This window comes from Podarcis liolepis (assembly GCF_965112155.1).
Source record: "Podarcis liolepis genome assembly, chromosome: 13".
In the NCBI taxonomy this organism is placed as follows: Eukaryota; Metazoa; Chordata; class Lepidosauria; order Squamata; family Lacertidae; genus Podarcis; species Podarcis liolepis.
This window is the reverse complement of record NC_139573.1, coordinates 51,124,226-51,149,249: the sequence shown is the minus strand read 5'-3', so window position 1 is coordinate 51,149,249 and position 25,024 is coordinate 51,124,226. Positions and strand designations below refer to the sequence as shown.

The 25,024-nt window shown below is 44.2% G+C and overlaps 1 protein-coding gene across 4 annotated transcripts; it reads left to right on the top strand.

The window, feature by feature from the left end:
- Positions 1-405: 405 nt before the first annotated feature.
- Positions 406-20,352, top strand: LOC310692404 (uncharacterized protein). Of its 4 annotated transcripts, XR_014518762.1 has the most exons (5): positions 408-511; positions 4,549-4,736; positions 5,257-5,487; positions 6,501-6,573; positions 19,850-20,352. XR_014518762.1 is itself a non-coding variant. In XM_083473385.1 (4 exons), exons 1-4 carry the CDS (start codon positions 4,855-4,857, stop codon positions 19,872-19,874), a joined length of 396 nt encoding a protein of 131 aa, XP_083329511.1. In that variant the 5' UTR covers positions 4,849-4,854; the 3' UTR covers positions 19,875-20,352. The 4 variants fall into 4 exon arrangements, 1 of the variants encoding a protein (XP_083329511.1); XR_014518761.1 differs by lacking the exon at positions 4,549-4,736 and having other exon boundaries at positions 406-511; XR_014518763.1 differs by lacking the exons at positions 6,501-6,573; positions 19,850-20,352 and adding an exon at positions 9,005-9,301.
- Positions 20,353-25,024: the final 4,672 nt, after the last annotated feature.

The following is a 25,024-nucleotide window of genomic DNA, read 5'->3' as shown; positions in this document are numbered from 1 at the left end:
ATTTAAGATATTTCTAGCATCGAGAAAGGCTGTTCTGTTTCTCAGCAGGGGTTCTGAATGTTTGGGTTTGCTTGTTTTTTCAGTGGCTCAGAGGGAAGATAATTAGAATGAAAGAGCTGGAACTTCAGAAAAAAATTGAACAGCAGTTGTCAAACTTTTGAAGCTGCCATCACACACAGACAGTTAGAGAAAGAAAATTGTCAGCTAAGATTCCATGAGGTTTAAAAAGAAAAATTCTCCCAGGCAAGACTAAGAGAGAGGGGTTGGGGAGGGAGGGGAGAGAGAGAGAGAGAGAGAGAGAGAGAGAGAGAGAGACTTTCCTGTCAGGATCCAGGCTGTGTCCAGATGAGGGCATTATCTTGCTAACAAGTCACTCAAATCTCATTTTTCTCTGTGTGCACAATTGGCATAAGAAGATCTTCACATTCTCACTTTTCACCCACCACATTCATTGCTATTCTGCTGCTTGTCGTCGAAAACACTGGGTGGAACTTGGCTGAAAATGTCCAAGGTAAGTTTATTTTATTTTTTTATAAGATATTTATTAAGACTTTTTAAAATATAACAACAAAAAATATAAACAAAAAAACCTAACAAAAATACAATATAAAAATAGTTAAAAAACACACAGATTTTCCAATACTTATTTTCCTTTAGCTTGTTTCCCGGACCTCCTCATACCTCCCTTTTTTGTATTCCACTTCCATCTGTTGAATCAGCAAATCCTTACCCTCTTTAATTATCCTAATCTTGATCTTAAAAATAATAGCATTAAATTTTTACCTATTTATAACCCTTTTTTCATATTCCCTTAAAGCATTACAGCTGGAAACCACTTAATTTCTATCCAACATCATTCTAACATTCTTTAATTTTACAATATTTCTGTAGGTAATCTTTAAATTTCTTCCAATCTTCTTCCACCGATCCTTCTCCCTGGTCTCGGATTCTGCCGGTCATTTCTGCTAGTTCCATATAGTCCATCAGCTTCATCTGCCATTCTTCAAGGTAAGTTTATTCTTTGTCACTCCCCTCAAATACTCGCCCTTCCTCCCCTGGTTATTTTACAGGATTCTATGCATAATCCTATGCATATTTAGTTAGAAATAACTCCTGCCATTGCCACTAGGACTTGCTTCATAGGGAGGATGCTTAGGATTGCAGCCCTATGGCACATTCCTATGCATGTCTAACTGTGTTCCACTAGGTTGAATGGGACTTACTCCCAGTTGAGTGAGAATAGAACTGCAGCCTTAGTTGGGTAAAAAGGAAGAATTTCATCTTACTTCTCCTGCCACACCAGCAGTTAATCCACCCGTCGCTTACTCCCAAGTAAGCACACATAAGATTACAGTCTGAAAACATTCTTCTGATGATTCACTTACCTGTTTTATTTTATCAGATAAAGGATGGAATACCAAATCGCTTCATGGATTTCATTTGGGGAAGATTGCTCTTAAACATAGGTATTAAAAATGCACAGGCTCTGCTTCATACAACTAGAGGAAATAGTTGTTGGCTTCAAAAGTATGGAGCAGCAACCTTCAAGCTTAACATGAGTCAACAGTGTGATGCAGCAGCAGCAGCAAAAAGAAGGCTAATGCTATTCTAGGCTGCATCAACAGAAGTATAGTGTCCAGATCAAGGGAAGTAATAGTCCCACTCTATTCTGCCTTGGTCAGATCACACCTGGAGTACTGTGTCCAATTCTGGGTACCACAATTTAGGAAGGATGTTGACAAGCTGGAACGTGTGCAGAGGAGGGCAACTAAGATGATCAAGGGTCCAGAAGCCAAGCCTTATGAGGAATGGTTGAAGGAGCTGGGTGTGTTTAACCTGGAAAAGAGGAGACTGAGAGGAGATATGATAGCCATCTTCACATATCTCAAGGGTTGTGACATGGAGCATGCTTGTTTCTTCCTGGAGGGTAGGACTCAAACCAATGTTTTCGAGTTACAAGAAAAGTGATTCCGACTGGACATCAGGGAAAACTTTCTGGCAGTAGGAGCTGTTTGACAGTGGAACAGTCTCACTCGGGAGGTTGTGGGCTCTCCTTCCTTGGAGGTTTTCAAGCAGAGGTTGGATGGCCACCTGTAATGGATGTTTTTGAGTTCCTGCATTGCAGGGGGTTGGACTAGATGAATCTTGGGATCAATTCCAAATCTACAATTCTATGACTCTATGAGCGAATAGCGGTTGCTCATCTTTCCCTTCTGGCTCCTCTCTGCAGCTCAGAGTTTATTTGAGGTAAAGTGATGTCACTTGATTCAGTTCCCTTTTTTCTGCCATCTGGCTTGAAATCACATTGGTGATCCTTTGTATGGATTATGTTATGATGATGATGATGATGATGATGATGATTTATTCAATTTAAATACCACCCTTTATCAAAAGATCTCAGGGTGGCATACAGAATCAACAACATGTTTTACAGGGCATAACGATACAAACATAAAACACAGCATAGTAATTGACAGCATCATAATAAAAGCAATTCTAATAAGACACACACCTTCCACCTTTAACCTTTAATGGTGGAAGGAACCAACTGGGGAAGCACCAACAGAAGAAGACTCGGAGCCCAGGGAGTGGTGGTGGGACAATAATGAGTGGTCAGAGGGAGAAGAGGGAGCAGACCGAGAGGAGGAGATGTCAGAAGCTGAAGAGGTACCAGGGCTTAGTGAGCTGGGACAGGCTGTGGCAGAGAGAAGCCAAGAATCAGAGGTAGAACCTGAAGTTGGAACAGGAAAGCAGGATGAGGGAGACCAAGAAGCAGAGATGAGTCAGGGTGGTGAAGAATCTTGGGTGTCTCCCTCATCCTGCTCTCCTGCTTCAGCTTCAGCTCCCTCAACTGTTCTTCATAAGGCTTGGTTTCCAGACCAAGCAGTTCAGAAGCAGCCCCCCCAGCACCACCTTCTGAGATCAGACCAGCAGGGAGGACTAAAACCAGTTCCATCCCAGCAAGGTGTCCCAGAATGGTACTCTGTTGTTAACAAGAGCTGTTAACAAGGATGCAGATTCCCAGCCTAACTCCTAGTTGAAGTTACCAGCTGCAGCAGCTAAATCCAAATCAAAAACCGGATTGAAAGGAATCTAGATAATTATTTTCTGGGTTTTCTTAATGTGGGGTTCATGAAGCAATATAATAGATGGCTTCAGTCTTGCAAGAGTCTTCCAGACATAGTAAAGCTGGTTCCTTTTCCCCACCCATTTTTCAGTCTCGGGACAGATATCATTTGGTGACAGAACAGGCAGTGATGATAAGGATGACTTTTTAACACCCACTTGAATCACACACTGAAAGCTTGTCATAAGACTCCCGCATGAATCTAGCTAAGTATAAAAAGTGCCTCTTCAGTGGCTCGTTGAAACAGATGGAATTACGCCTACTACTGCATGATTAAATTATTATGCATAATGATGCTAATGATATTATGCCCCATCTCCAAGCAATCTAAGTCAGCCCAGAATGTTATTCCTTTTCTACATCTCTAAAAGAGGTGCTGCCATACGAATCCAACTGTATGAAGAAAAGCATATATATATATATATATATTCATTCATTTATCTACCCACTCAGGCCATTGACATGCTGCTTTTTAACCAAGTAGTCCAAACAATAACTGAGAGCAGAACAATGAAAATATTAAAATACAGGGTGAGTCCTTTAAAAGAGGCCCCGTGGATACAGAGTACACGTGTTCCATGGGGCGTCTTTTACAAGACTCACCCTGCATGATTTGTTGTTTAGTCGTTTAGTCGTGTCTGACTCTTCGTGACCCCATGGACCAGAACCCCAGGCACTGCCTCCTGTCTTCTACTGCCTTCCGCAGTTTGGTCAAAGTCATGCTGGTAGCTTCAAGAACACTGTCCCACCATCTTGTCCTCTGTCGTCCCCTTCTCCTTGTGCCTTCCATCTTTCCCAATGTCAGGGTATTTTCCAAGGAGTCTTCTCTTCTCATGAGGTGGCCAAAGTATTGGAGCCTCAGCTTCACGATCTGTCCTTCCAGTGAGCACTCAGGCCTGATTTCCTTCAGAATGGATAGGTTTGATCTTCTTGCAGTCCATGGAACTCTCAAGAGTCTCCTCCAGCACCGTAATTCAAAAGCATCAATTCTTCGGCGATCAGCCTTCTTTATGGTCCAGCTCTCACTTCCATACATCACTACTGGGAAAACCATGGCTTTAACTATATGGACCTTTGTTGGCATTATGAATTAGAACACTTAAATCAACAATATTGCACAAAGGAAAAAAGAGAGCAGTGAAGAGCACAGGATCATAAAGGAAGAGCACAGAACTAGCAGAAAAAAACTCAGGAAGGTCTAGTGACTTTTACCTTTTTAGAAAATAACAACTGTTCTTCTCAAAAGGTCAATAGCATGGATCTGATAAGCTGCTTTGTGCAGGGAATTCCAGAAAATAGGGTCATCACACAAAGTCACACTTTCTAGATTACCTTGCCTCCATGTCTCCATATACATACATGATCCCAGGGAACAAGACATACCGTGAGAAACTAATGCATGGTTTCATTCTGTACTTCAGATCCTAACCAGGGATACAGCAAAAAAAGCATGTGTGGTGGTGATGAAGATTTTGTGTTGTGTCTGCAATGCCCTAAGCATCTGCTGAATCTTTCCTACAGCAACGTTCCAAAATTTAAGATACATTTGGAAGGTTCAGATGAGATGTTGGATTTTCAAGAGAAGAAGAGAAGTTAAAGTTTCAATATGGTGAATATTCCTCCCATATGTGTGTGTGTGTGTGTTTTGTTATATTTTCCAGATCTGATCCTGGCAACCATCTTTCTATAAAGATTCTCCTCCCTCTGCTTTTCTCCATGTATCATCCATGACAAGACCAAGCCTATACAACTGGTTACACTCTAAGACCACAGTGCAGTTCACCATTCATATAGGTAGTCTGTAACCCATGTTTTTTATGACCCCAAATAGGCAACAAAAGCAGATTTACAGTTCAGCCCAAACCATGTCTATTAGAAATTTAGCCCTGTTGAATTCAATGGATCTTGCTCCCAGGTCAGTGGAATTAGGCCTGTAGCCTTATTTAACCTCTGGTGGCTGCATTTAACCTGATTGTTGTTGCCATCCATCTGTCTTGGGAGACCTTTGATTATCAAAGGTCAAACTGTTCAAAGGTTACGGCGCCTGCTGTGGCTGTAGAGACTGATATGTTCTCACCTCAACTCTCTTTGGCATATTTCTCTCTCTGTTGTTCTCTTATGTCTTCAAGGAGCAACGGACATCTGTTCAACCTGGCACTCCAAGTCAAAAATGTGGAAGGTCCTCATCCAATGGATGTTGTTTGCAGATAATGCAGCCTTGACCACACACTTCGAGGAAGCTCTGCAGAGACTCATCAGCTGTCTTGCCCAATCCTCCAGGGAGTTCGGCCTTAACAACAGTCTGACAATGACCAATATCCTGGGTCTGGATGTCACCAGCCCTCCATGCATCAGCATAGGTGAACGCATGCATGAGGTGGTAGAGGTTTTTGTCTACCTGGGTTCCACCATAACCAGCACCCTCTCCATCGATGCTGTGCTGGACAAATGTATTGGCAAGGTAGCTATGGCAATGGCTCGCCTTGCCAAAAGAGGATGGGAGTATGTGATGTAAACGTCCAGTACCAAGATGAAGGTCTACGAGGCTTGCGTGTTGAGCATGCTGCTTTATGGAAGTGAGTCTGGGTGATTTAAAATTTATACAGGTCTGAGCTAGGCCCAATGAGGTTAATATGCCTGTGCTTTCTCTGTGATTCACCTAGCTTTTATTAGGCACCATTTGGGTGAACTTTTTTTTCTCGCACAGATTAATAGTTACTCAGGAAACAGTTGTATTTGGATTGTGTGCCATAAAACTTTCAGATTTTTGCTAGCACAGGCATAATTGTTTAAATGTTCTTGGTGTGATAGCACAATAAGTAATTCCAACTAAAACCCCATTGGGCTGTGCCCTGATTTTGTGCTACTTCTGTTCATTTCAGTGGGGCTTAGGCATGACAGCGATCCTCTGTATACTTCCCCTCCTCCAAATCCACAGGCCAATGCATTACGAAAATAATATACCGGTACCAATGAAGAAAACATTGGTTTCTTAAAGACATTTCTCTAAGCAAGGATATTCAAGCTTTTTTATCGTCCCAACATTGGAACGTAAACACAATGTGAAATGAGATTATAAATTTCAGAACAGGTTATTACCATTAGGGTTGTATTGATCACTAGTTATAAAATTGCTATATTACACATTATAAAACTTTTTATATATATCCCAGGGAAATATTGCATTAAAACTCTAATAAATTGCAACAGTTTAATCACTTGGCAAATTATTTGACCCCTTCAGCTCCAATTATGCCCTTTCACGGTACTTGCATCATAAAAATTCAGATGGCTTATAGGGGGGTTGGTTTGGGAATAGAATAATTTATGCTACAGCCACTTTTATCTAATAATTCTATTTTTTCTTCCTTAGGTAAGTTCAATTTTTTAATCTTTCATGATATCACTTACTGCTACAGCTCTCTGTTGCCAGTTGGTGAATTAATGTAAGTACTTCATTTTCAGATAGCATCGTATTTCATAACTCCCAACTTTATTATAGTTTTCTTGACTTAATTATAAATCATTTCAATACCCATTTAGAAAATATGAGCATCCCTGAGATTGCACTTCTGTTTCTAGTCTAGTTTTACAGCATTGCATTCATTAGTTTTAATTAAATATTTATCGAATTTTCCATGTGAAAGAAACAAATAAACACACAATAAACTGAGAGTGGTACATGAGTAGAGAATTGCCACATTACTCAAAGGTAGAAAGTGATCACATTAGCAACATGTGAAGCGTCAAGCAGAAACAGCGTCAAGCAGAAACAAGAATCTTTAATATGCAACAGGGTACTATGTATAGAAGTAAACATTTCAGCCGTCAACAGCTGTGAGCATGATTCCAGTTCTAGATTGGAAGCTAAACATCCAGTACCCAGCACAGGTTGGATACAGATACGATACAGATGCACACCTGAGAAAATAATAGCCGACAGCACTGCACAGTATTTGCCTTCCTAATAATATCATGGCAGTTGGGAAGGCAGATTTGTTGCCATACCTGGGTTCTTGAACCGATCACTTCCCCGAGAACGAAATCTGCTGGTGAGTGTCAACAAGTCCGCAGCCAAAGCAGCATCTTTGAGGAACAAGGAGGAGGTATCAGCATGCTCAGCAAAACCCCAAGGTTTGCAGATGTGCAAAAGAGTTTAGGTCTAAACAGCAACCTTGGAAAGGACCCAGTTGCCAGGGACTGGGCAGAGGAGAAATAGCGGAGACCGCCTATCCTGAAGGAGCATCTCCACCCTCATCATTCTGCCCAGACACTGAGGTCCAGCGCCAAGGGCCTTATGGCAGTTCCCTCTGTGAGAAGCGAAGCTACAGGGAACCAGACAGAGGGCCTTCTCAGTAGTGGCACCCACCCTGTGGAATGCCCTCCCATCAGATGTCAAAGACATAAACAACTATCAGACTTTTAGAAGACATTTGAAGGCAGCGAACCAGAGCAGCGCACGGAAACGCCGTTTACCTTCCCGCCAGAGCGGTACCTATTTATCTAATTGCACTTTGACGTGCTTTCGAACTGCTAGGTTGGCAGGAGCAGGGACCAAGCAATGGGAGCTCACCCCGTCGGGGGGATTCAAACCACCGACCTTCTGATCAGCAAGTACTAGGCTCTGTGGTATAACCCACAGTGCCACCCACGTCCCTCTTTAGGGAAGCTTATAATATTTGATGAATCATTGTATTTTAATTTTCTGCTGGAAGCTGCTCAGAGTGGCTGGGGAAACCCAGCCAGATGGGCGGGGTATAAACAAATAATAATAATAATAATAATAATAATAATAATAATAATAATAACCCAGCCTGACCCATCCAGGGAAGAAGAAGACAGTTCAGAATTACAACAGGGGTTTAAGGCAGGTCATAGCTCAGAGGAAGATGAGGGGGAAAGCTGGGAAATAATGGGAGAGGAGGAGGCAGAGCCAGAGCAGCTGGCTGACACGTTATCACTAGAAAGCATCCCAGACCCCCCATCTCCCAGAACCCGGCAAGCCTTAAAAGTAGGAGAGCAAAGAGCTTAGAGACAGATAGCCTTAAGTGGCAACCGTAGAGATGGTGGTGGTATTGGCGAATGAGGAAGTGGGAGAGAAGGGGGGTAGTGGAGATTTACTCAGGACAACGCCATTATTCCAGCAGGCTGCATTCCCAAGACTCTCTCTGTAAATATTGAATAAGAAGCAGATGGTAAGAATGGAGGCACCTCTAGTTGAGCACGTTGTAGAACACCATCATGCAGATACAAATCTACTCTACTCTACACAGTCGTATGGGTTAATCAGAAAAAAGCTGGGATGAGGAGAGATTACGGTACGTCAAATTACTGCACCAACAAGAAACCAGGCTGATTTATCTGTTTAAACCTCTGCACCCCTGGGGTCTAAATACTGAATTAGATTTTAATTGTTTTGTTTAAGTTTTCTGTCAAGATGGCTACTGTTTGTATGTTCTTTGCCAGGCATAGGCAAGCTCCAGCCCTCCATATGTTTTGGAACTACAATTCCCATCATCCCTAGCTAACAGGAACAGTGGTCAGGGATGATGGGAATTGTAGTCTCAAAACATCTGGAGGGCCGGAGTTTGCCTATGCCTGTTCTTTGCTATATTTCAGAGACTGTACCTTTACATTTCCTGTAATTCTATGTGATTCATTGCATCTGTTGAGCGCCTTTATAATTCCACTAGGATTTTGCCAATAGCACCAGTTTACTACACTTTTTAGTGACAGCTGATCCATGGCCATTTGATGTACCTTTGAGGTCTAGTAATTTGGTATGTATTTATTATTGGTTAATTAACATGAAGGCCTGTCATTTTTTTCACTGGGCTGTATTTGGATGTAATGATTTTCATTTCATATTATTGCTAGCTGATGAAGATTTATCATTGAAACAGTTCATTATCCTGGAAGAAGGGCACTGTCTGCTGCTGCTGTGCTCAGAGCACCCTATTGCGACGTTTGGAGCACCCATCACCTCACGTTTGCAGGATATTGACTGTGGAAAGGCATTCTGCCTTTGACAGTGACTTACCACTCCTACCATTCCTGTTCATGGAACATTTATTCGATTCTTATTAGTTTGTGACTCCATGCACATATTATATGTCTTCTGTTTATGAATTTTGAAACAGTACAGTGTTATAAAAATATATTGTCAGTATATTATTAGCCGCCGTGTTGTTGTTCAGAGTGTTCTGTTTTTCAACACAGGGGATTTTCTTTGGTGCATAACTTTGTACCAGTGGGTACTGAGCATGCTTAATGGCAATGGAATGTGGATATCAGGGACCTACAGAGTATAGCAGTGTTTCCCAACCACTGTTCCGCGGCACACTAGTGTGCCGCGAGATGTTGCCTGGTGTGCCGTGGGAAAAATTAAAAAGATTTTTTTTTTTTGTAAAAGTCAAATTAGGTCCTAATCTATCCCTCGAGCGCCCCTTGTCCGTTATTGTGACGCATGAAGCGTGTTCCCGCCCACTCCCCGCCCTCCCTTGCTTCTCTCTCTCTCTCTCTCTCTCTGTGGCGCTCTCCGCCGCTTCCTGCTGGGCATGCGCAGCTCGCCTCGCGCTTCCGTTCCGGCCCCTCCTTCCCCCGACTACCCCGCCGCTCCGTTCCTTTCTCTTTCTCGCGTGTCAGAGAGCGGCGGTTCCCTCAGGGCTGACGGAGGGCTCGAGGAGGAGGAGGCAGGACGTGGAGGCGGAGAAAGCGGTGGCGGCCACCCCCCAGCTCCGGCTCCAGGCCCGTGTAGAAAGCTGAGAGGGAGAGATAGATAGAGGTGGGCGGCGGCGGCGGCGACCACGACCAACCGCCACAGTAGTTGTAGCGGCGGCGGCGAGCAGGGACTCCCGCTCTCTCTCCGTCGTGTCTCTCTCTCTCTCTCCCGGGCCCGTCCGTTGAGTCTCCCGCGCGCCTCGGCTGCAAGATGAGCATCGAGATCCCGCCAGGTCTGACTGAGCTGCTGCAGGGCTACACGGTGGAGGTGCTGCGGCACCAGCCGCCGGACCTGCTGGCTTTCGCCGCCGAGTACCATATTTTTTGCACCATAACACTCACTTTTTTCCTCCTAAAAAGTAAGGGGAAATGTCTGTGCGTGTTATGGAGGGAATGCCTACGGGTGGCATGCCTACGGATTTTCCTCCTCTAAAAACTACGTGCGTGTTATGGTCGGGTGCGTGTTATAGAGCGAAAAATACGGTACTTCACCAAGCCGCGCTCTCCTTCCTGCCTCGCTTTGCTGCCTCCTGCCCCCCACCCCCAAAGCTTGGAGGTTCCCCGGCACCGACCCGCAGGTTTGACCCCCTTCTCACACCTGTTCGCGCTCCTTGCACGGAATGGGGCGGATGGGGAGGAACGGGGCTCGCCGCTGCCTCCGCTCGCCCTCCCCCCCTCCGCCGGCGGTCCCGCGATTCTTGGCTTTTTGGCGGTTGGCACAGAAGGAAGGCAAGGGGGAGGGGAAAAAATTGAAACTTACACTTTCGTGCGTCCCTCCCGGCGTGACGCTGCGCGCTGACGTCACGGGGCTGTAATGGTGGTGTGCCTCGAGATTTTTTTCATGAAACAAGTGTGCCTTTGCCCAAAAAAGGTTGGGAAACACTGGAGTATAGCATCTGGTGGAGGCCGGGGTGCTGTCACGAATGGGCAGGAGAATGGGGAGGAGGAAGGGGATTCCGACAAGGGGTGTAGCTGCAACTGGGACCTACTGGGGTAAACTGGGGATGGGAAAGGAGAGGCTGGGGTGGCAGAAAGCACTCACAGGATGACAGAGGACAGCGAGGGGATGGGGATCAGTGCGAGGGACCAGAAGAGCAGGACTGCTCATCAGAGCCAGAGAGAGGCTCCCCGTCTCCACAAACTAGGCGGGCTCTGAGGCATAGGGAGCAGTGAGAGGTACGCTCTGGGAGACTGAGGCAGGTAAGGGCCCACAACCCAGGTGGGGCTTTCTGCAATCAACATGCAAGGTATAAAAGGGAAAGCAAAGTTGAGGTGCTGTGTCTGCTCAACTGCCCGTGTTGATGGACCTTCGCTTGGATGCTCCAGAACCTCTAAGAGATTGTGCTTCCTGGCTGTGGAACTTTGGACTTGACATACTGCATATGAAGAACGAGTTTGGATTTGATATCCCACTTTATCAGTACCCTAATGAGTTGGGTGGTGTTATGGGTTAAACCACAGTGCCTAGGACTTGCCGATCAGAAGGTCAGCGGTTCGAATCCCCACGACGGGGTGAGTTCCCGTTGCTTGGTCCCTGCTCCTACCAACCTAGCAGTTTGAAAGCATGAAGTGCAAGTAGATAAAGAGGTACTGCTCCGACGGGAAGGTAAACAGCATTTCCGTGTGTTGCTCTGGTTTGCTAGAAGTGACTTAGTCATGCTGGCCACATGACCCAGAAGGTGTACGCTGGCTCCCTCGGCCAGTAAAGCGAGATGAGCGCCGCAACCCCAGAGTTATCTGCAACTGGACCTAACAGTCAGGGGTCCCTTTACCTTTTAAGGAGTCTCAAAGCGGCCAACAATCTCCTTTCCCTTCCTCCCCCACAACAAACACTCTGTGAGATGAGTGAGGCTGAGAGACTTCGAGAAGTGTGACTAGCCCAAGGTCACCCAGCAGCCACATGTGGAGGAGTGGGGAAGCGAACCCTGTTCACCAGATTACAAGTCCACCACTCTTAACCACTACCCCATGCTGGCACTTGCCGCCGGGTAGGCTGGGGGTTCAGGACACGTGTGACAAAGATTTTTAACCTGACAAGAAGCTGTTGCTTTCCACCTGGCAAGGTTTTGGGAGGGCTTTTGGGAGGGCTCTTACATTGGCCCCAGGATTTGTACCTCTTCTTCCTATCAAGATTCAGCACAGGGGCTGCCAACAGGTTGTGTCATCAAAACTCATGAAAGAGATTGCAGCTGACGGGATTACTGGCCCCTTCCCACTGCCCAACAATGTTTTGTGTTTTCCCTGAGGATGGGTGATGTTCCTAGAGATTCCACTCTTTGTTCTGACACCAGTGTCAATGACAGTTTCTGTACGATGATAGATGATGAAGGCAGTGAGTCTAGAGATGAAAATGGATATTAAGCCAGAATATATTGCCATTTGACACAGATCTTTCAAAGAAGTACCGATGTTACAGATGAATACAGCTGGGACTTATCTTTATATATTATGTACAAGGCTAAGCCAAAATCCTTGTACTGGTGTTTTTTTTAATGAACATCTTTGACAGCACTCTGTCAAAAGGTTCAGTTATTTGATGGGTGTTGGGGGCAAACTGAAGCAGGGAAGTCTTCTCCTGTTTGGATTAAGCTCTGATCCAAGGAAGAGTTCGAGGTTTGTAATGCTCACCTTTTATTTGATGTGAGCATTATGAATCTGGAGACTCATATCTTTGGCAACGGAAGCCTTAGCAACATTACAACAACCCACCCCACCCCCCAGTTTGCTACCTGAGATGTTTTCACTACAGAAGTCAGAGATTAAATCTAGGACACTATAACAAATAATGCATAAACCACAGTTTCTCTAGGTTGTACCACCCGTCTGTGATCAAACAAAACAGCCCACCAGGTACTTGATATCCCCCCTCCCACATTTCTGCTATGATTACAGAAACATGTGGGCTGCCTTGCACACGGGAGACAGTAATGTACATGGTTAAGATGTGGTATTGTGCTTTGTTGGTCACAAGTTATGCAAACCTGTTGTCGAATGAGCTCTCCAGATTCATTTCCCCACCTTTTGCACAAGTTACTCCATTTCTCTAGTTTCCTTTTTCTCCATAGTTCATATCGAGATTCCTTCAGAGGATTTACACAATTGCAAATTGAAGCTAATTTTATTTATCCAACTATGTGTTTCTGTAATGCCATAATTTCTTCAATAATCAATGATACAATTACAGTTGCTTGTTTGTATAATAACCACAGCTCTCATTTACTTTCTTATAACCTATAACACTTGCACGACTTTGTGCGCAATGTTTTTATATTGAGCTTTTTTATTCTAGAACCAGTTATATTTATAATAACACTTTAATGAGTCTTTTTCATTGCAGTACCTTCCAAGTGTTTCTTATACTACAATATTTTATGCATTTGTATTCTATGCCAGATATCTAAAGAAGGAGTAGGTTGTCTCTTCCAATATTTAGCTATCAATATCCGGGTGACTGCCAACATATTCCCAACCATTCTTTTCTGTAATTATTATGTAGTGCCGTATTCTGTCTCCCTGATGATACAACTGCTCTGTGTAATTTTACAAATTTTATGGATCACATCATTCCAGAATATTTTTTGGAATGTACCCAATATGCTAAAAGTTTGCATAATTTCATTCAGATCGCCAATTAAATGTCCAAGTCTGTGAGAGTAAGTTCCATTGCACTAAATGGGGACTAATTTCTGAGTATCTCAAAACAGAACTGCCCTGTTAGGATTCTCACTTAACTGGGAATAAACTCAACAGGACCCAGTGCTTTTTTTCTAAAAAATAAAATAAAATGTTTAGGGGTACTCTTATATTCTTACTTATATTGAAATACTGCCCCTCAATGAGGCCAAACTTAGATTCACAAAGTGTTTAGGGTTATGCATCCCCCTGCGTCCCCCCAGAAAAAAAGCACTGACAGAACCCAATTAAATTCAGTGGGACTTACTTCTGAGTAGACATGCACAGGGAAGAGACATAGCCATAGAGTCAGAGGGGAGGAGTTGTGAGCGGGAGCCATTTCCTGCATTGGCAGGGGGCGTTTTAGCCCCTGCTCAGCTGTCCCGGCTGCCGTGCTGCACCCCCTGGCAGCCAACCAATTGGGCGGAGGCTTGGGGGCGGGGTTTAGCCGCTCAAATGCGGCCGCGGCAGTGCTGCCCTCTCATTGCGCTGCTGGGTTTCGTCGGTTTCCCCGGTGACATCAGGGGGAGCTTACAGTCGTATTTGCATCAACAGGCTCCTCCTACTGGTGGTTAACCCTTGATAGACTCACCCCTTCCTGAGGGGGTGGAGACACGCTCTGTTGTTTTATCCAATGCCGAAGCCAATACCACTCACATGCTGTAATCAATAAAGCTGTGGCCTTTTTTAACCCATTAAGCTAATATAACCCATTAACCTTTTTTAACCCATTAACCTAATATACAGATTACAGTGAAGCTGAGGCTCCAATACTTTGGCCACCTCATGAGAACAGAAGACTCCCTGGAAAAGACCATGATGTTGTTAAAGATGGAGGGCACAAGGAGAAGGGGACGACAGAGGACTGGATGGTTGGATAGTGTTCTCGAAGCTACCAGCATGAGTTTGACCAAACTGCGGGAGGCAGTGGAAGACAGAAGTGCCTGGCGTGCTCTGGTCCATGGGGTCACAAAGAGTCAGACACAACTAAACAACAACAAACCTAATACACTGCATTCTTGTGTCTTTCTTATCTTCAAGCGGGTAGAGGGTCCTCGACTCACAATAATCTTTGCATGCAGAAGGTCTTTGGTTCTATTCCTTGCATATGCAGGTGAAGCTGTGAATATTCCCATCTGTATCCCTGGAGAGCCACTTCCAATCAGGGCACAGACAAGGCTGAGCTAGACGAACCAACGGGATAAGGCAGCTTCCCATTTTCATATGATTGCACTGTTTGTGAACTTATACATTTTTGCAACTTACGTGGTGTACAATACCTTAAATCAGTAGCGTTCATGCTTTTCAGACCCTTGACACACTTTTAGCCCAAACATGCTTTTGGGCGCACACACACACACACACACACAGACTTTTTGTGGTTCTGTTTTTATCTGTAAACTGCCTTGCATTCTGTCAGAAGAAAAAAGGGGGAATAGTACTACTACTACTACTACTACTACTACTACTACTAATAAATTTGCATGATTGTAGTGCTCCTGTTTTGTTTTTGCTTTTTCTCTTTTTTAAAATGATATTTATTGGGAATTTAAAGTTACAGAAAAAAGAGAAGAAGGAAAAGCAAAGAAAAAAGAGATTAAACAATACAAATCAATAAAAAGAAAATAAAAAGTATCAAACATACAATACACCAAAATCAAAAACAAGAACAAGAAAATAAATTTAAAAACAAATCCAATATTCCCATAGCCTTATCTTCATTAACTTGTTTCCTCAACCTCCTCACACCTCCCTTTTTTGTATTCTAATTATTAATTATCTCAGCAAATCCTTTCCATCTTTCAATATATTCTGTCCTTTAGTTGTCTTAATTTATTTTAGCCTTATCTTACCATAAAAAACCCTAGAACTTAAAAACTTATTTATACATAACTCCTTATAACATTTCTACTAAAGCCTAATAGTTTCATTCCAAGATTTTCCTAACAGTCGTTAATTTTGCAATATTTCTCTAAATGAATTTTTAAGCTTTCTGCCAATCTTCATCCACCGTCTCTTCTTCCTGGTCTCGGGTTCTGTCAGTCCTTTCTATCTGTTCCATCTAGTCCATCAACCTGGTGATCTTATGTCTGAGGCTCTTAACTCTTTTCCATGTCCCTTCTGCAGATCTTCTTCATAATTGTACCTGCACTTTACTTTGTCTTCTGCTGGTCTTGTTCTTAATTTCCTTCCTTTGTCTCTGAGGAGTAGATCTCGGGGGAACAACCTAAGAGTGTCTTTATCCCTTCTCGGCCGGTCAGCCCGTTCTCCATGGTTAGCACTAAAATCCAAAAAGTATTCCAAAACATACTTCAATGCCCCTCCAAAGTTGAGTGCCTCGACCACTCCAATCTCCTCCTGGCCCAAAACCAAATCCCAAAGGTCAGAGCATCCCTGCATAGGAGAATCTGACCAACTTGCCATCTCCAGTCCCAACAGGACTCCGTCTCTCCAAGTCTGCCTCACTCCAGATTCAGTCCTCAGAAACGACAGCTTATGCTCCTGCAGGGCCGCATCTCTCTCAGCTTGTATTACTTGAGATTCAACAACAACCTCCTCCTTTGTCTTCTCATCAACTTGCCCTGTCAGGGCAGATTCCTGGGTCAGTTGTTGAGCAGGTTCTATATCAGTGGTCACTGTTTGACCGAAATTATCAATTGCAGTAGTCATCAAATCCATCTTCGCATGAAGCTGCTCCAACAAAGCACTTGTCCTGCACAAAGCAGACACTAAGGTTTCCTGTGTCAACATTCTTATCCAAGGTCAGAGCCTGTTTCTCACGATCTCTAATTTCTACAGCTGTAAAGTTCCCCAGGTCCACTCCAACAACAGTTCAAAAGCTCCCTCTAGAGGAAACAATTTCTATTTGTATCCATCCTTTTACAAGCAGATCCAGCAACAAAATTACTTTCGTTTTTCAAATCTTTGTTCCTTTTTAGTGCAAAAGGAAACATTGGAGTCAATATGTTTCTTTTATTTAACTATCTGTCAACACACATTATTCACAGTCAATGAACTTTCCCCAAACGTCTATCTTTGACAGCCCGTTCCCAGGTTCAAGACGATAGAAATTTATCTTTCTTTACTCCCTCTCCTGCAGGCTTGAACAATTTAAGATTTCCTCCCTCTTCTCCTGCTTCCAAGGGGGGTTTGTAGTTTTAACCTATGGAAATTTAGTCCTTTACAGATGACTTTCCAGACTTTAGCTTGCGATGTCTTTGCTTCAAGCTGTTTACAAAAGCGGAAGGCGGACTTCCTGTTTAGACCTTCCCGCTCCGGTGCCAAATTACGAAGTTTAGTAATCCAATTTTCCGTTCTACTCATGGGTACTTGTTTACAGTCCAATTGTCCACAGGAAAAAAGTCAGCGCTCTCCGACAACAGCAATGCGGCTTCACTCCGTAAAAAGAGCAGTCGATTCGAAGCACCGCGCCGCTCACCCCACGTCGCTCCGGATCCCTGTAGCCGGGTTTCCCCGCGAGTAGGGGAGGCGCTAAAGGTGCCAGCCGAATCCCAGGTCCACAGGCTTCTCCCGCCTGTGGTTTTTGATGGGTCTCTGCCTCGCCGTGGCGGTCCAGACCCTGATTTTCACGGAGCATGTTCCTCCAGATCAGAGGAAGCCCGCCATTGCCGGTGGCGCTAACCCGGAAGTCCCCTGTAGTGCTCCTATTTTTACCCACCTTGGATCAGGCCATGACCCACACAACAACAACAACAACAACAACAACAACAACAACAACAACAACAACATTTCTACCCTGCCCATCTGGCTGGGTTTCCCCAGCCACTCTGGGCGACTTACATACAGCACATAAAAAAATGTAAAACATTAGATTTCCCAATACAGGGTTGCCTTCAGGTGTCTTCTAGAAGTCAGATAGTTCTTTATTTCCTTAACATCTGATGGGAGGGTGTTACACAGTTGAAGACCAATGACTTAAATATAAGATCTTATTAAAAAAAATTTTCCTTAGCTGCAACATCGATATACAGTGGTGCCTCGCAAGACGAAATTAATTCGTTCCGCAAGTCTCTTCGTCTTGCGGTTTTTTTGTCTTGCGATGCACGGTTTCCCATAGGAATGCATTGAAAATCAATTAATGCGTTCCTAGGGAAACCGCCTTCAGACCAGGTCCGGGGACAGTCTGTCCCCGGACCTCTTCTGAAGGCTGGGGGGGGGGACAAGGGCTTTTCTTCCCACCCCCAGCATTTTAAAAAACCCCGGGACAGCGGAGGACTTCTCTGCTGTCCGGGCGATCTTAAAATGCTGGCGGGCGGCATTTTAAAATCGCCCCGGACAGCGGAGGACTTCTCCGCTGTCCGGGGCGATTTAAAAGCCCCTGGGAAGGCAGGCAGGGGGGACAAAGACTTTTGCCCCCCGCCAGCCTTCAGAAGAGGTCCCGGACCTCTTCTGAAGGTGGGCGGGGGGCGAAAGTCTTTGCTCCCCCCCCACCTGCCTTCAAAAGGTGTCCCCGCGGCGGCGGGAGGTGTCCCCTGCCCCCCGCCTGGCTTCGGAGCACCTGGAGAAGCGATCTCCCCGCAGCCCCTTGCTTCAAAAGAGGTCTGAGGGCAGCGGGGAAGAAGCGCTTCGCTTCCCGCTGCCCCCGGACCTCTTTTGAAGCAAGGGGCTGCGGGGAGATAGCGATCTCCCCGAAGCCCCTTGCTGCAAAAGACGTCCGGGGGCAGCGGGGAAGAAGCGCTTCGCTTCCCGCTGCCCCCGGACCTCTTTTGCAGCAAGGGGCTGCGGGGAGATCGCTATCTCCCCGCAGCCCCTTGCTTCAAAAGAGAAGACCCGCTGTCCCCGGGGCAAGCTTCGTTTTGCGAAGCAAGCCCATAGGGAAATTCGTCTTGCGAGGCAACTCGAAAACGAAAAAACCTTTCGTTTTGCGAGTTTTTCGTCTCGCGAGGCGTTCGTCTTGCGGGGTACCACTGTAATATTTTGAACATTCTCATACTCCACCTATTGTGTATGTTAGATTGCAAGCCATTTTGAGAATTCCAGTTAATTAATATACTTTTGAATTTTGTAAGTGAGCTAATATGCCACCTTATCTTAGAATTCTTATAAGGAAGCTTTTGATACATCAAATCTCAGATACTGAGAGAGTGAGTCAGATTGTCACATTCAGTTAAATTTACCAGTTTGAAGAAAACATATATCCATGTTAATCTTTTTTATAGCCATACGTCCTAGCTTGCCAAAAAGAATTTATTAAAGGAATGAGCAGAAGGGGTGAGACTTCTGGACCTAAGGGCATTTTAACTGTGCCCCAAGTCTCCATTTATTGAACCCTAATTGCATTAGGTTGAACTATTGGATTCTCCCCTTTCTTCCACATCCATTCATTTAGCAGTGCTGGAACTCCTTGTTGACCCCTTGCCCAGTGAGAGCTAAAATGTTCAGACCATTGAACCACGGCAGTTAACATTACTGCCTAATTTTAGGTATGGCCATTCCATCATCTTTTATTTTCAGCTGAGTAGCTTTAAATGTAAATCTGAAAACCTCCCCGTTAGAAACAAGTTTGCTAATATTACCTTGCAGAATTTCCCCGGTTTCGGCTGGGGAGAGCAGGATACAAATAAAAGATGATGATGATGATGATGATGATGATGATGATGATGATGATGATTATTATTATCCTTGGTGGAATTTTTAATGATATTGACAGAAATAGAAATAATATTCCTGCAAAGACATTCATTTTATCTGTACTCAAGCCATTTCTCCTGTGACCATTTGTGTGACCAGGTGGCGACAGCCCCAGCCCCCAGGGATCATAAGGAAGGAATAAAGACTCTAACGTTATAAGGAATTAAAATTAGACCACAACTTTATTAAACTTCCGAATGTAGGAAGACCTTGTCTTAGGCCTTGGCATGTATCCCTCCCAGCCCCCCAGCCGTGGCAACTGGGGCTCCCCAGGGTAAATGGGATATGGGCCTGCTCTGCGAGACGTCAGTGTAGCAATCAGCCCAGCCCATACCTTATCCCCACACTCAGGGTAGTTCACTGACAACCTTTCACTGCATGATCAGTAACACCCATTACACTGGGAAACTTTTTTTTTTTTTCATTTTCTGTTGCATGAGATTTTTCAACTGTTCTTATATGTTCTTTCAATGCTGATTTCAAATCTGAAATCGATTTTCATGTACATGCTATAGTTATCTTTCAATTTCTGACTTTTGCCAATATGTCATATTTACACTGGGGATAAGTGGACACTGACACGTTGATCTACCCTAACCACATGGTAATTATTGTTTTGCAAACTTATTTTTTCTTTATTTGTATAGTTTTGTAACCTAAATATTTGCATTTTTTCAGATCGGACCATGGCTTCTTCAAGTAGACAAAAATGTGTAAACAAGCCTGATGCCTTTTGTTACGTATGTGGCTGCTACGCATTTCCTTGTAAAAGATGCAATATAACAGCATTTGTGAGGCGTGCCTATAAAAGCTGTTTTGAAATTCCCCTGGGCGACTAAGACAAGAAATGGGCTCTGCATATTGTTTGTCACAATTGTGAGTAAATGCTTAGAGACTGGACAAAAGGAAAACGGAAGAGTATGCCTTTTGGGGTTCCCATGGTTTGGCGAGAACCCAAGGATCACACAAGTGATTGCTATATGGGACTGGCCCCACCTCCCAGCAATGAAACTTGACTACTGTGGCTGGGTGTGAACCTCCCAAAATTAACACTGAGAGGCAGGCCAGTCGCTGTTTGCCAGTAAGTTCCCTGTGAATTGTAGCACCACGCGCGATCCCGCAAAGGGCACCCACAATGTAAAGTGTGAGTGTTCATTCTTCACACCCAACTTCGCTTTGTTAATCGGTAAATCAAAGTTAATGAGTAAAATCCAACACTTATCTGAATAAGTGTGCATGCACACGAAAGCTCATACCAAGATCTAACTTAGTTGGTCTTTAAGGTGCTACTGGAAGGAATTTTTTTATTTTGACTATGGCAGACCAACACGGCTACCTACCTGTAACTGGAACCATGGAAGGCACCACATTGAGCCGCATGAAATGGAAGTCCATCGTTATCTGAAGAAGTGTGCATGCACACGAAAGCTCATACCAAGAACTAACTTAGTTGGTCTTTAAGGTGCTACTGGAAGGAATTTTTTTTATTTTAAAATCCAAAAATCTCTGCACTCTTGGTGTAACAGACTGACAGACCCACCTTCTCTTCAGAAGCGCCCCCTCCCCCATGCACCCAAAATATACTCCAGAGGGTGGGACAGGTTTTTCCGTACGATATTTCATATGATGTTCTTTAAACAGCAAGCACTGCTTGTGCTCCATTTTTCTTCCTCTATTAGAAATAACACACTTATTTTTATTTCCAACTGTTGACCTATAGAAAATCCTAGAATTTCCCATTTTGATGAATCTAATATGCGAATCTTATACCGAATTCTTGCAATTTGTATGTTAGGTTATTAACTGACCCTTTGTTATTTTCTAATGTGAAAACATTGTCTGCACATGTGCTTTTACACATATCTATGTTATGCTTCTGTGGATTTGGTGTGTGTGTGTTTTTGAAAATTGTAGTAATAGTCCTAGATAAAGGAAGATAAACACATTTAAAATACAGTAACATTACTGTACTTTATTTTTATTTTTGCATTTTTGACATTTGTGTCATTGCAAAAAATAATGAATGAGTAGCTGTGAGACTGAATTAAGCAGAAAGAATTTGTTCTTTTAGCTGTTCGCTTTAAAATGTCAACTTATTAGGACATTTTATGGAAGACAAACATAATATCCCCCGTTTTAATGTTCTGGCAGTAACAGGGCTAGTGGCAGCATGTATTAGTGCAATGTGTCACTTCGTTTACCATATGGAAGAAGAGGAAAAGAAAGCAGGTACGCTGATCAAAACCGAAGACTTGCTGTGATAGTGAAACACATTTCAGGGAGAACTAAGCCAGCAGTCAGCATCGGCTGAATAATTTTAGTTTCTTTACTGTGTCTATTTCTGCACCCAAATGTGTATGTGATAGACCATGGGTAGGAGACCTAAGGCCCAGGGGCTGGATACGGCCCAATTGCCTTCTAAATCCGGCCTGCGGACGGTCCGGGAATCAGCGTGTTTTTATATGAGCAGAATGTGTTCCTTTATTTTAAATGCATCTCTGGGTTATTTGTGGGGCATAGGAATTTGTTCATTTGCCCCCCCCCCTTCAACATATAGTCCAGCCCCCCACAAGGTCTAAGGGACAGTGGACCGGCCTCCTGCTGAAAAGGTTTGCTGATCCCTGTGATAGGCAATCCCAGAAACACGTCACAATATTATGATATGTGCCAACTAGGAGGGTGTTCAAACTCCATCAAACAAATTCGGTGAATACATGAGCACATGCCCAGAACTGGTGCTTTGATTGACAGCGTGTTTGGTGACCCCACCTTTGGCACTTGTGTTAAGGGGTCCTGCATGCATATAGAATCAAAGAATCATAGAACTGTAGAGTTGGAACGGACCCTGGTCCATACAGGGATCGAACCTGCAACCTTGGTGTTATCAGCACCATGGTCTAACCAACTGAGCTATCCACGCCTGAGCTAGGCAAAGGGTTCTTGACTATGTCTGTATGTGTTCACCAAATGTTACGGCGGATTGTTTGACTAGCCCTTAGATTTCCCTCTCAACTTACGATAATGAACAGGGAGAATTTGATGGTCTTTGATGAGGCGACTGAGACTCCTGGCTGAACTAGAAATAGTGCAAAAGACATGTGAAGTGTCCACTGGCAATTAAACAATAATAATTAGATTCTGAATATGATTGATGCAACAGGATAAGGAGTGCTCAGTCCTTTTCCTGTGTATCTCCCAGCTGTCCTGCTGTTTTTCTCCCAGTGAGGAAGGATTATAGGTTAAGGTACATTTCCTCTTTTGAGGAAAAAGACAATTTATGGGAGATTCTCGTGATTGGGTTAAGCAGCTTCTGATCAAACTCAAGAGTCTGTACAGGTGTATTAAAGCAAAAAAAAAAAAAAGTGGAGGAAGAAAGAGAGAAACTGTTGAGAAATATCTCCTTTATTGTGTCTGATTTGGCCCACAGAATATTTTGGCTTCATTCAACAATAAATGTAGGCCTCAGACTTTAGACTACGAACGTCTAAATTGCTCTTTAGCAACACTTGGGTTTAATAGTGTGCCGTCTACAAGAAAGTCAAATCCCTTAAGTCCTCTGAACAGCATTAAAGCAGAATTTACGTGCTGCTTTCTCCAGGCAATTGAAGTCCTTCCTAATCATGTATCAATCAATACAAACTTAGCTAATCTGGCTAAAGAAGGTTGCAAGATAATAACCTGGGGTTCTTGTGACTAGCAAAGTACTGTCCACGTGCTCTTGCTGCTGCTTTCAGTTTTGATTGCAATGAAGAGAATGACACAATAAGTGAAATTAAATAAGTCACAATTTTATCAAAGAGGCCAATAAACATGTAGAAACTTTTAGTAATTGCAATAACAGTTCTTTGGCCAGTGACAAAGGAGAGCCAATGTCATTATGTCCCTGGTTGTCCCACTGATTCTCCCCAGGAGCCACATCAACACAGCCATGCTGTATCTCAGAGCCAAGGGAGCTCATCTAGCTGTCCTAACCTACCCTTCCTGCTCCGTGTCTTTCCTCTAAATGGGTCTTCCTCCACCACTGACCTCCTGACGAGATGTGACGAAGAAGAAAGCCAATCACTTATGCAAATTCAAAGGTGGCCCACACCACCCCAGTCCCTTCTCCTAGGGAAGGAAACAAACTAAGCTCCTCTAGCAGACACTCCAAGTGTCTCTGTTTTCCTGGGACAGTCCTGGATTTACAGAAGCCGTCGCAGTTTCTGATTTGATCCTGGAATGCCCCACTTTTCCTTAGGACATCCCTGTTTTCATCAGAGAAATGTTGGAGGTTATGGACAGTCCTGTTTTTCTAGAAAAAGAGGTGCCAGAGCTCATCATGAATACCTCCTTCATTCTCTCAGAATGGCAATGGCATCTACCTGAGAGGTGTCAGAATTGAGTTTCCTGAGTTCCTGCTGGAAAAAAAAGCCCTGGTTTTGGAGTTATGTGACCCCCAAGCCAAGGAGATAAGTAACTATACAACCTTTAGAAAACATTTGAAGGCAGCCCTGTATAGGGAAGTTTTTAAAATGTTTTATTATGCTTTTATATATGTTGGAAGATAGCCAGAGTGGCTGGGGCAACCAAGTCAGATAAATAAAACATAATAATAACAATAACGATAGTAGTGGTAGTAATAGAACAGGATGCCCTTATTTTCATCGGAGAAATGTTGGAGCGTATGGACTAGGCCAGGGGTCAGCAAACTTTTTCAACAGGGGGCACATATTGCGGTGAGACCCTGTGTTGTGGGTGGGTATAATTGGTCAGCCACAACACCCGATTGGTAGGTACCTCATAGCTGGGTGCAATCTGGCCAATGGGATGAAGTCCAAATGGTTTGAGGAACCTATTTATGCCCATGCACATGACCCAGAGCTTCCTCTTTTGGCTCGTGCATCGGAACACCCGCCCACCTCTCCCTACTTTTAGGGCTTTGCGCTTGACCTTGCTATGCCGTCGTGTGTCGTCTGTCGTTGGGACAGGGGCACGGCAGGAATTTTCCCCACTTGGCTGATTGGCTGTTGCCATTTGGGTTTCACCTGCCGCGTAGCAAATTGTCACAACTTGTAAGGTTGTGGATAGGCTCTGGTTCCGGTGATAGGGATGGGAGAATAATTTTGCCATCCCTATGGTGAAGGGTATTCCGTTAAAGGAATCCAGGGACTCGATGGTTTGGTCAACCCCTGAGCGGGGGTTGGGCCTGTGCCTGAGTCCAGGGGGACATTTGGGTAGCCTGTTCCTGGCTTTCCGCTTATCCAGGTGTTCACCCTTGGCTGACCTATGCTGGAACCCTGGGTCAGCGCTACCTGTATGGCAGGGAGCTAGCCGAACAAGAGCCTATGCAACCGGTCACTTTCTGTAATCAATAAAGTTGTGGCCTAAAGTCTGCCAAAAACCCAAACCAAAATTTGAGTCAAGTGTGAATCTATTTAGGGGGGAGGTTTCTGGGTCTGAACACACAAAAGGATCAAACTGAGAAACAAAGACACACATAGTTGCAAAACTATTTTAAAGAAATATTCCTGAACTCCTCTCTTCCCTGCTGCTACTGCTGTTCTCAAAGTCATGGTCTGGGCTTAGGGCAGAGCTAAACTTAAACTCTCCCGCTTCCCACCTTTACTTCCTGAGACCAAGAGAGGGTATGTTTATGATGATGACACATGCAAGCCCAGCAAATTACTTGCCCCAGCCCAGTGAGCATTGCTACTCGGATGAAGGCCCTTCTTTCAGTTTCTCTCTATCTCTACCCGCAACTTGCCCATGCAGGTTGTTTTATTTTTATCTTAATTAAATTTATATACCGTCCTTCATCAAAAGATCTCCGGGTGGTTCACAAACTCAAGGGGGGGGGAGCAGTCAGTACTGATG

Bases quoted from the DNA above. Each gene is read 5' to 3' on its own strand.
- LOC310692404 (XM_083473385.1), top strand. From the start codon at position 4,855: ATGACAAGACCAAGCCTATACAACTGGTTACACTCTAAGACCACAGTG. The intron at 4,922-5,256 runs GTAGTCTGTAAC...TATGTCTTCAAG, and splicing joins GCAGTTCACCATTCATATAG to GAGCAACGGACATCTGTTCA. The intron at 6,574-19,849 runs GTAAGTACTTCA...GCATTTTTTCAG, and splicing joins TTGCCAGTTGGTGAATTAAT to ATCGGACCATGGCTTCTTCA.